Source organism: Periplaneta americana, chromosome 12 (genome assembly GCF_040183065.1).
Source record: "Periplaneta americana isolate PAMFEO1 chromosome 12, P.americana_PAMFEO1_priV1, whole genome shotgun sequence".
NCBI lineage: Eukaryota > Metazoa > Arthropoda > Insecta > Blattodea > Blattidae > Periplaneta > Periplaneta americana.
Genome location: NC_091128.1, coordinates 17,426,822 through 17,438,890, shown reverse-complemented (window position 1 = coordinate 17,438,890; position 12,069 = coordinate 17,426,822). Strand labels below are relative to the sequence as shown.

The 12,069-nt window shown below is 36.0% G+C and overlaps 2 protein-coding genes across 10 annotated transcripts in view; one reads left to right on the top strand and one right to left on the bottom strand.

Moving 5' to 3' along the window:
* The window catches only part of LOC138710202 (uncharacterized), a 101,856-nt gene that overhangs the window by 48,390 nt on the left and 41,397 nt on the right, over positions 1 to 12,069 (bottom strand). For 2 of the 9 annotated variants that reach the window (XR_011335162.1, XR_011335161.1), the window contains exon 1: positions 989 to 4,061. The exons of 4 other annotated variants lie outside the window; for them this stretch is intronic. Coding sequence is in view for 1 of the 5 variants with exons in the window: in XM_069840851.1 (XP_069696952.1) it covers positions 2,940 to 2,965 (26 nt within the window). In the remaining 4 variants the exon portion in view is untranslated. Of the gene's footprint in view, positions 1 to 988; positions 4,062 to 4,847; positions 5,357 to 12,069 lie in introns of those variants that run through there. 3 more of the 9 variants (XR_011335159.1, XR_011335160.1, XM_069840851.1) reach the window with 3 other exon arrangements.
* LOC138710199 (DNA polymerase alpha catalytic subunit-like) overlaps positions 1 to 12,069 on the top strand; it is a 558,528-nt gene that overhangs the window by 523,822 nt on the left and 22,637 nt on the right. The window lies entirely within an intron of this gene.

Below are 12,069 nucleotides of genomic sequence, written 5' to 3'. Positions count from 1 at the left end.
AAACAGAACAAACCAACACAAACACCACGTGAGAATAAATAAATAACATTAACATATCACAACCAATACTTACAAAATTGCAATTTCATTCAGAAAACTAAAATACTAGATAGCATACAAAACAAATAACACAACACAGAAATATCTAAATAATCACATCAAACATTCAAATAAATATAATTCAACTGGGGTTTAGAAACTAAAATGCAATAGTTGCCCACATTTTTACATAGGACAGACAGGAAGAACCTTTCAAACTAGATATAAAGAACACATCAAAGATATAACCAAACCATACATCACATCAAATTACGCAGAACATATTATCAACAATAATCATGACTACAATAATATAGAAACAGATATGGAAATTCTACACATCACACCAAAAAGTCCACAGTTAAACATCTTAGAACAATACGAAATATACAAACATACAATAACACACCCACAACATATACTTAATACACAATTACAGTTCAATACCCACACATTATTCGACATCATGATACATAGCACACAAACAAACACCCCCACCATAGGAGCAACTCACCCCCACCCCTACAACTGACGAATGCAAATGGCAGTATGCAAGATCAACAGGAACATCAGTAGTTCGTAGGATACTGAAGATGATACAGAACCGGCATCAAAACGGGCCGTCTGTCTAAGGTACATAACCTTCTTAAAAAATTTTAACACTTTTAACGTGTGTTTAAACAATTTTAAGTTTTTTAAACAAAATGTTAACGTGAACCAGAATCAATGACATCAAAAGTAGCTCGTGATTCAGCCAGAAAACAAGCAGAAGAGAACAGTAATAGAGACAATTTTATAGACTGGAAACTTGTAAAGTGGCCACATTTAAGAAAGAAGTACTCTCAGCCAGGGGCACACCCAGGAATTTCTCTTGGGGGGGGGGGGGGTCCAATGAAAGAACGTCAAGTTACATAAATGCACGCACGCACACATATACACACAAACATACCTCTTTCAATTTCTTTTTACAAAACAAAATCCAGTCTTCTTGGCTTTATCTTTAGTGCAGTAACCACATCTTGTGGAGAAACTGTGATATCATGATGGATGTTTAGCAAAGCAAGACCATTTAGACGATCATTTCCCATGGTGTTTCTCAGGTATGACTTTAATCTCTTAAGAGTCGAAAACGACCTTTCACTTGTACTTGTGGACACTGGCAATGTTAATAAAATCTTCAACAGCTCTTTCACATGAGGATAGAAATCATATTCACATGCAATATAGGCTACATTTCCCACACTGACTTGTACTGTTTTCCTTTACAAAATGTGTTCCAGAGTTCAAATTCACATACCAATTCCTCATCTTGGACACAAAAATTAGTATCTACTTGAGAATAAAACTTGGCCAGAACTATAAAATCACTAGCAACCCCATCTTCCTTGATCAGACGCAAAAATTTTGTCAAAATGTTATGTTTAGCAAATCTTGTTTTTATCTGAGACTGCATATTAGATAGGAATGGCAAAAATACAGTCCTCCTGTAATATTCCTCAGCATTATCAGCAGGAACATTGCTGCGGAATTGTGAACGTTGTCCAGATGCACATCGACGGATTCTAATTTCCTCTCCAAGTGACGACAGCTGAGTAGAAACCGTCGAGAATATAGATTTAAACTGGTCTTTTGCTGCATCACTAACCTCTTGTAACACTTCTAAAACATTTTCTACATGGTTAAGTGCTTTTTCCAAATTCATATCTGTCTTCTGAAGGTATTCACTTAAGGTTTTTGTTACACAGAAGAGCTTGTTGATTACGTGAAGGGAAATTAGGAATGCAGGCTTGGTCACTGAAGAATTCAGCATATCGGCTTTGGAAGATACATCCTTGTCAGTCCACAAAGAAATGGTTTTCAATGCAGGGAGGACAGCATCCATCAGTTCCATTAATACCATCACAGAGTCATGTCTTTCTATCCATCTAGTAGCACACATTTGGACGAGTTTGCTTCTTTTATTTTCAGGACAAAGCTCTTTTATACTATTTATTAATACATCTTGCCTTTTGGGAGTGTTGAAAAATTCACACACTTTACCTACAATGCCAATGCAATTCCTGATTTCTGGAACACAACATGCATCTGATATGGCGAGGTTCAAACTGTGAGAAGCACAATGGACATATAAAGCGGCAGGGCATTCTTTAAGAATAAAGGCCTGGGCACCTTGAAACTGTCCACTCATTGCACTTGCACCATCATATCCTTGCCCTCTCATATATTTCAAATCAACATTAAATCGAGTGAGGCTCTCAAGAATTGTTCTAGCCAAATTTATTCCAGTTGTCTCAGAAACTGGAATAAACTGTAGGAATTCTTCTCTGATGCTATCATTTTCAAGGAAACGTACTGACAGAGAAAACTGTTCAGTCCCACTGACATCTACACTTTCATCAGCTAAGATAGCAAAACATCTTGCCTCAGTCACTCTCACTACTATTTGGCTACGAATAATATAGTTACAGGCTGATATAATTTCATTTTGTGTCTTCCAGCTTATGTAACTTGCATTTTTTCCACAGACTAATAGATGGCTCTTTAAGTTATCATCTCCTGCATCAACACGCTCCCTTAACAAAGCTCTAAAATTTCCCTCATTATGATTTGGTGGATTTTCCAAATCAAAGGGACCGAAGTCCTTATGCCCACGTAATGGTATGCCTTGGCGGCCACAAAATATAACGGTTTTAATTATCGGGAGTATCCTTTGAACATTTACATTCCCTTGCTCTCTTCATGCTTTATCAATCTGCAAAGAAACTGGCAATTCGTTACCTTGTTCGATAGATTTTAATTTAGTGTAAGTATCCACAGAATTCAGGTGATACTGTAACTTTTCATGCCTGTTAAATGTTTCACATGCATGTTTCCAATTGTCAAATGGCTGATTCACTAACCTTCCTGTTGGTGTAGCTTCGTGCATTCCAACCTCTTGAGGTGCAAACAAAACACAGTATTTACAAAATGCACCGTTTTGTTTGTCTGAATAAGCTAACCACTTCCATCGTTGGAGCCATCTCTTTTGGAAACTGAGGTTTTTTTTTTTCTTTCCAACTGGTTTTACTGGGAACTTGAAATTCTCATTCGGCACCCAAATGGAATTTAGTGTCTCAAATTTCTCCCTTGATGAAAGTACTCTGTTAACAAAAGAACTTATATCTTTACCACTAGAGTCCACATTCAGTAATACCGATGTTGGGGTTGATGATGACGATGCAGACGGTTCAAGAATACCTATATTGGCATCATGTTGTAGGCAACGAGTTAGAAAGAGAAGACTATAGAGTGGCCATGTTGTCCTGTACAGCGCTCTTTGCGGTGCCACCGCGAAACACGGCAGATCTGAGCTAAGCGCCCACCTTTGTAAAAATTCGTCTGCTTACAATGTTGTATAACGGAGGTAAGAAGTACAAAAAAAACGAAGAAAAAACATGCCTGTTGTGTGTGCTGCATATAACTGCAATGTCAAAAGGAAAAACACAACTGATATATCATATTTCATGTAAATTTATGAAGTTAAGTCCATAGTTTTGTTAATTAGCAGCATTTTTTTTTCATGCTTAAATGTGTAACAACGCCCGGCATAAACAAAATAAATGGTTCACTGGTAATGTACTTAAACTAAATACGGATAAAACCAATACAATTCCGTTTCAGACCCAGTGAAAAACAAATAGCAATACAATATTAAAACTGTATTTCGACACCGGCATCCTTTATTTCTGCTCCTTCTGTCCTTACTGCTTATACAAGAAGACGATGAGCTGTAGCTTATAAGAAGTTAGGCCTATTTCGAAGACAAACGATTAATCAAATAAATGATTCACTAGTAATAAAGTTAAACTAAATACGGATAAAACCGCTGCAATTCCGTTTCAAACCTAGTAATAGCAATCAAATATTAAAATTGTATTTCGACACTCGCATCCAAAATAACGCAAAACTCTGGGGTAGGTCGTATTGTTGTTAGTATTTTGACTGGAAGGACATGAAAGAACATAATTGAGCACCCACGTGCAATAATGGGGTAAGTGTGAATATATTTCGTAACTACTTACCCCATTATTGTACGTGGGTGCTCAATTATACACTAATAATTATCTGTGGTGCCACAGCCCTTGAAAGGCTCAGACAGACCAGCCGGCTGTTGGCCTCACGTTCACATTTTGATAATAATTATACTTTACTGTAACAAAAAAACTGAAAGTGTGTTTTGTCATGTTTCACCCATGTTATAAGCTTGGAGGTAAAGGTTGTTTACTACAGATAGGGCCTACTTTCATTCTATATCTTATGGTATAGTAAATAGTTTTGCAACGTGTAGAGACTGGGAAAACAACTTAATAAAATCATCCGAATCATACTCGTTCATTTTATAGGCAATGTTGCAGGTCGCATTTAAAAGAACCTAGGAATATTAACATTTTCTTCAGTATATTTGCTAGGACTTCTCGTCATACTACATGACAAATTTGCTTAGGTTATTCTTTTAAGCATTCCTTCTAGGAATAGCTCAAGTGTTTTAAATTTAGCGTACATAAGTTTAGATTAAGTTCCTATCACGTATTTGACGAAATAATAGGTTTTTCCACTTCAGTTTAACTGATTTATGCAAACGAAATTAAGACAGCTGACGATTCTAATGTCAGTTATCACAACGCCCACTTTGTTTTGGGCGCATAAGTTCATTACCAACGGTCGTTCAATTTTCTTCAAACATGGCGGGGCAATGACCACTCTATATCTTTCTCTTTCTAACTCGTTGGTTGTAGGTTAGGTACAGTCTCAATATTGCACTTAGCCACCTTTGATGGAACCGAGCTGAAAAAACTGGTAATTTTATGTTTTTGCATTGTGAGCACTTGTGCTAATACTACTATTAAGTTAATATATCACATAACAGTTTTCACAACTTCACATTAATAATTCTTCAAGACACAAATACTTGGAAAATCAAACACAGACCAGTCAAATACCGCCAATACTTATTATAATCAATGATAGATACTTTGGCAACATTGAACTCAATCTGCTAAGCAGTGATGACAACGTGATGGTTGGAACACAGCGAGTACAGAATTGTGCATTCTTTGTTGGCTGATGGCACTCGGCTACGTTTTCAGCAGCAGAGAGCTCTAGCTACCAACGATTATAGTAGGATGCCATTAGATGGACTTGGCTAGCAGGAAAAATCAGAAGTGTTACGTACTGTACATGGACGTGAATCATTTCGGTGAAATTAGAGTAAACGGAATTATATGCTATCAACGCTTAAAAATTCAGTAGTAATGTTACAACTTTGGGGGGGGGGGGTCCGGGCCCGATGGACCCCCCCCCCCCCGTGGGTGCGCCCTTGTAGGCAATGTTTTAACAATTTTATCTCTAAAATGGACTACCGGTATAGAAAAGATGGTATAAAAGCTTACCCGAATTTATATCTAATATCACAAAGAGTAATCCACCAAGTAATTCACTTATAATTTACAAAAATACACAACTAACAGACCCCCAGGTTATTGCAAACGCCTTTTTAAGTACATATACAATAATATATAGAATCACAACAACTCACAAAAAGTTAGAAAAAAACATGAAAAAATATCAAGATGAGCAAAAGAGGTGTGTTTACATGAAACACAAGAGAAGTGTTTGTTGTTAGTTTCACAATCCATGAACTAGATGCAGCTATTGGGACTCTTAAATGCAATGAAGTCTCTGGTCCAGATTTAATTCATTCAGAATTTATCAAGAACCTTGGAGACAAGTTTTACAGTACCAGCATCTGCTAACTGAAAAAGAAAATCATTACCAGTATTATACCCATTTTGAAGAAAGGTAAAACTTCATCTAATATTAATAACTACACACCTATTTCTCTTACAAGCCAGATATGGAAAATATGGAAAGAATGATTGCTGCATGTCACAATTGGTTCCTTGAATCCAACAACTTGTTTTCAAAACAGCAATCTGGGTTTATACCAGGGGCGTGCATTTAGGGCAAGTGGGGTAAGCGCCGCATACCCTAGTAGACACACTTCAAATTAATGTATCAATTTTATCTCATTCAGCTTATAGATGAACATTTTTTAATAAAGTGTATTCTGCACTTTATATATAAGTGTTCTGGATTAACTACATTTCTGCAGTAAGGCAGCTCTTCGTTCACAGCTTGCCTGAAGCCTCATTTTACAGTGCTGGTGCATGCGCAGACAGTAGACAAGGATGGAAAATTTCCTCGTATACCACTGTATTGCCTATACGCCAGTACACAGCAAGAATAAGCACTGGGATTATCGCTTGTCCAGACTTGACTTCCTGCAGAAGAATACCAGTGTAGAATTTGGCAGTGTGTGTGAAACATGAGATTTGTTTGTCAATTGAGATAGTGTTCAGGATCTTTCAGTTATTTGAAGATTTTGTTTCTTTGTGAGTGACAATTTATGTCGTAGTTTTCTGTGTATAAGCTAAATACGGTATTGATTAAGAATGGGTGATTCATTATGTCCTATTGAACAATTATTGAAACACACATTTCGATTACATTCTTTAGAAGAAAAATTAAACATAATACTAAGTGATTGATCATGTCCTGAAATGCCAACGCTTTTTGCAGCTCATAAAGACAAAGGAAAAGAATATACTCGATATTTTCAAGCGTCCCAACTCAGTGGATTGCAGGAAGTGCGAAATTAAATAAACTCTTTCACTGGCCCTGTCTTATGTTTTCTAAAGAAGAAACAGTTTGGTCTAAAAATAATGGTTATGATAATCTGAAAAATCTGCACAATGCCATTAATAAACATGAAAAGTCACAGGCACATATTTTTAGTGTTTTACAATTTAAGTCATTTGGATCATCTCGAATAGATGTACAGTCAGATTCACAACTTCGTGTCACTGTCGAGCAACACAATGAAATGATGCGAAAGAACAGGGAAATATTGAAGAGGTTAATTGATACAATCTATTTTCTAGCCATACATGAATTGCCATTTCGTGGTCATTGTGAGTCAGAAGAGGCAGTTAACAAAGGAGTATATTTAGGTGCGCTCAATTACCTTGCAAAATATGACTTAACCCTCAGCCATCATCTGGAAACTTCTGCCACGTTCCGCGGAACTTCAAATCGAATACAGAATGATTTGATTCTCGCTGTAAGTGATGTTGTTATGGATAACATAAAACAAGAACTTTCAAAAACGTCATTTGTTGCAATCATGCTAGACGAAATTTCAGACATTATGAATGCATCCCAGCTTTCAACCACTCTTAGGTATGTTGATTCAGAGAATGGTGAGATTAATGAAAGATTCATATGTTTTACTGATGTAAGCAATGATAGATCTGCTAGTGGTTTATTCGAACATGTCCAAAGTATAGCCACTGAGTATGACATAAGCAACAAGCTCGTTGCTCAAACGTTCGATGGAGCTGCTGTCATGGCTGGTCACACAAATGGTCTGAGAACTAAATTTCTTGAAAAATATTCTAAGGCAATATTTGTGCACTGTTTGTCATAAATTAAATTTAATCTTGCCCCAATCACTTACGTGTTTGAAAGAGAGCAGAATATTTTTACAGACTTTAACTGGTTTGGGTTCTTTCTTCAGTAAATCATCCAAAAGAACAACGGCTTAAGGAATATACCTCAAAGAAAATGCCTAGACATGCTCCAACTAGATGGAATTTCACACCGCGTCTTATTCAGACTGTAAAGGAACATAGGGATGAATTCATTGGATTTTTTCAAGACATATTAGAAGACAGTTCTACCTGGGACAGTGTAACAGTTGTTACTGCACAAGGCTTCCTTACATTTCTGACCAGTTTTGAGACATCACTGTTATTAGTTATTTTCAGTAAGATATTCAGCTACACTGACATACTTTTCAATATACTACAGTTCAAATCTTTAGATATTCAGCATTGTTGTGAAAAAATTACAGAAACAAAAAAAGACATATCCAAAATCTCAGAAAATTTTGGGATTCTATAAGGATAGAAACTGTAGTTTACCACCATGAAGATGATGGAACTCCAAGTAAATGTCGTCGCACAGAACAAGACCCTGAAGTTGCAAGAAAGGCCCTTTACATTGAGATAATCGATACAATAGTTTTTCAAATTGACGAAAGATTTAGTTCTATGCATAACTTAAACTTTGTGGCTTTGTTACAACCTCAGAAGTACGAAGAATTTAGGGTGAACTTTCCTGCTATTATATTTAACATTTTGAAAGAAAATCAGTTGGACACGTTTGATTTTATCAGTCTGAAAAATGAACTCATTGTGCTCTACTCTTATGATGAATTTTCTGGACAACATCCGTACCAGGTGTTAATACACTCAAGAAAAAACAACTTGACACAGCATTACCAGAAGTCTAAAAACTCGGATTACTTATTGTCACTATCCCTAGCACCACAGCTTCCGTAGAGCGAACATTCTCTGCACTTAGAAGAATAAAATCATACCAGCGATCAACACAAAGCCAAGAACATCTTAACGGGTTAGCACTTCTATCCATTGAAAAGGGACTTCTTCATAAGTGATACAATCTGCCACATTTTATGAAGATGTAATCAAAAAGTTCACAAAACAAGAAAGAAGAATGGACTTTACTTATAAGTACTGTAATACATTTCTACAGCTACTGTCGTTGCTGTTCATCGCCATATTACATGTAAGTAAGCCTAATGAAAGAATGCTATAATATTATTTATTAACATTTTGTAGTACTGTAGCTAAAACAGTCTATATATATATATATATATATATATATATATATATATATATACAGGGTGATTCACGAGGATTTACAGTCACTTATGGAGCTTATTTGCGAAGACATTCTGAGAAAAAAGTCATATAAACGTTTGTTCTAATCACAATATTTTCAGAGTTACATCAATTTGAAGTTGTTAGTAAAATACCTTTTTTCTTTAGTTTTACGGGAAAAAAATATTACAAATAGAGAATGAACTATTCAGAAGTGCCATTTCTTTAATTGGCTAGTTTTCTGAAGCTAAAAATAAGCTCCGTAAGGGACGGTAAATCCTCGTTAATCACACTGTATGTATATATATATTTAGAAAAGCTGTAAGTTTCATAAGTCATGACTAATATGTATAAAAGAAATGTCAATAAGAAAACTTCAGAGCTTACCCACACAAAAATTACACTGCACGCCCTTGCTTTATACAATACCACTCACCCAGTGATGATATTCAAAAAGTTTAACAATCAGTAATGTATGTTAAACATATACTGTATATGTCCATGGTAATTGCAAATATTACCTAGAAAAATTTAACAACCGGTTCGTCAATACTGGTGCGAGCCGGCCGAATATCACCACTGCACTCACCTAACGAACAAGTCGTTTATTTCAGTCAGGGTATTAAAGAAGCCATGAACAAAAAAGAACATACTGCAGTTGTTTTCGTTGATTTCAAATCTGCTTATGACAGCATATGGAGGAGTAGCCTAAGCTTGTAGACAAATTGCACAAAATAGGAATCTGAGGTAATATGCTCTGTTAGTTACAAGACTTTATCACACAGCGGTTCAACACAGTTAAATATCAGTCATAGTTTTCAAAATACAAACACACAGCTATGGGTGTACTTCAAGGAGCAGTGTTGACTACAACATTATTTAATATATTTATCAACGATCTTCCTAAATATTTGGCAAAAAAGTAAAGTTTGCATTTTTTGCTGATGACCTCGTCATCTGGATTTCAAAACCAAAGAATAAGCTCAAGTCATTGGAAACCCAAATTAACACAGCTATCACTAAATTGGAATATTGGTGCTCTACTAACCTAATGCAAGTAAATGCAGACAAAACTAAATATCAAATATTCACAAATGTCACTAAACCAGTTAACATAAACATCAAGCTTAATGGACTTCCCTTACAAAGAGCAATCAATTCACAATATCTAGGAGTCATATTTGATACTGGTAACAAATTATCTTGAAAAGATGATATTAATACTGTAATAGAAAAAGCCAAAAAGAGATTAAATCTGTTAAAAAGATTAGCTGGCTGCAAATGGGGAAGCCAGAGATGTACCGGTACACTAAATTCCACTTATATGTACATGAAACCTGTCCTCAAATATTGTAGTGAAATACTCATCACATGCACCCCACAACAATGAAATAAAATAGAAAAATTTCAAAACCAAGCAGTACATTTAATTATAGGTGCAGGGAAATCCACACCAACAGATTCAATGAGACAACTTACTCAACAAAAGCCACTGATACACGACTTTCAAGAACAAGCAGAAATCCGGTATGAGAAATTAATTAGACTGTCTAATGCAGACTATTGGAGAAAATACAAAATCTTCCCTAAGTTACTAAATTAAACACACAAGAAGGATTTATGCAGAAAGTTAAAAGATTACAAACGCATCTCATTCCCCAAACTAACATTGAAATGTCACAAATCCGACAAAATCCCTTGGAATACATAACTATTCAAACTGGAAACAACTTATTGGAACCAAACCAAACCAAATGCTCTTCCCTTAAACATATCCAAAACAACTGTTGTTCCGTTTTCACTAAGGTCCAATGGTCTTAAATCTCCTCAATCTTCTTGTAGGCTCAAAATTCATCATTCTTATTGTTCTTCTTAAAATTGTGAATGTCCTATATTAACCGAATCCTCAGAAGTTAGGTATTTAGGCATTACAATTGACCAACATTTACGATGGAATAAACGTATTACATATTCATGCAATAGATTACGTAAAACTTTATATCTTTGTTATACTTCAGTCATATTTACCAGTCAATATTTTTTTTGTCTCATTTACTTAGCTTTATTTCAATCCATTCTCCAATGTGGAATTTTAGGATGGGGAAATGCTTGTAATTCTAATTTCACTCCACTAATACTTATTCAGAAAAGAATAATTAAAATAAACCAATTGATTACTCATCCGAGCTTTTGTTCACTGATTTTAATGTTTTGAAAATTAAACAGATTTACTATATTGCCTTATTAAACTTCATAGATAAAAATCGTAATAAATTCAAATTGTATCATCATAAATATGTAACTAAAAGATCCGATTTTATACGACTAGAGGAAACGAAGTGTTTAACAAGCCCAGCTCTTAGCTATGATACCTACTATGGTCCAAGGTTATACAATAAAATAATTGAAAAATACCCAAATTTGGAAAATTTTAGTATGAAAAATTTCAAAAGTAGCATTAGGAATTTAATTTTTAAAGAATATACATAGGTTGGATAAAAAGTAATGGCAGCACTGCTGTCACGTGACGATGGTGCATTCGAGAGCTGCCAGCTGTGTGGACATGAACAAGGACTGTTAGATGAGTTAGTGCAGCCAGCGGCGACAATACTCCATCAATTTACTGCAGTGTGTAGAACGTTCACTTTCATAGGGATAGTGCGAGCACCCTACGACCATCCTTACAATACTAGAGCAACATTCCTGGATCAAAATTGAAATGGCACGAGGTCATAGTGCACAAGAATGTTTTCAGGGACTGTGTGAAGCATGTGGCGATGCAGCGTTGCCATATCGCACAGTTGCACGATGGGTTAAAGCGTTCCGCGAAGGCCTTGTTGCACCGGTACCAAAGGGAAGGTGACGACTTTCTTGGACGAATCGTCGCTATGGACGAAACCTGGACTCGCTCGTATGAACCAAACTTGAAATGTCAATCAAATGAATGGAAGCATCCTGGTTCTCCTTGTCCAAAGAAAGTGCGCCCTACACAAAGTGCTGTGAAGATGTTCATTGTGGCATATGACATTGATGGGGTAATACTGCACCACGCTGTACCTCCAAGGCAGACGGAAAGCGCGGACTACTGGAACATCCACCGTACTCACCCGATATGATCCATGCAATTACGATCTTTTCACCAAAGTGAAAGAACCACTGCGAGGGACCCGATACAATATCAGAGATGAACTTATCCATACTTTAGGGTGGTCAATACAGAACATCAACAAAGATGGACACGCTGATG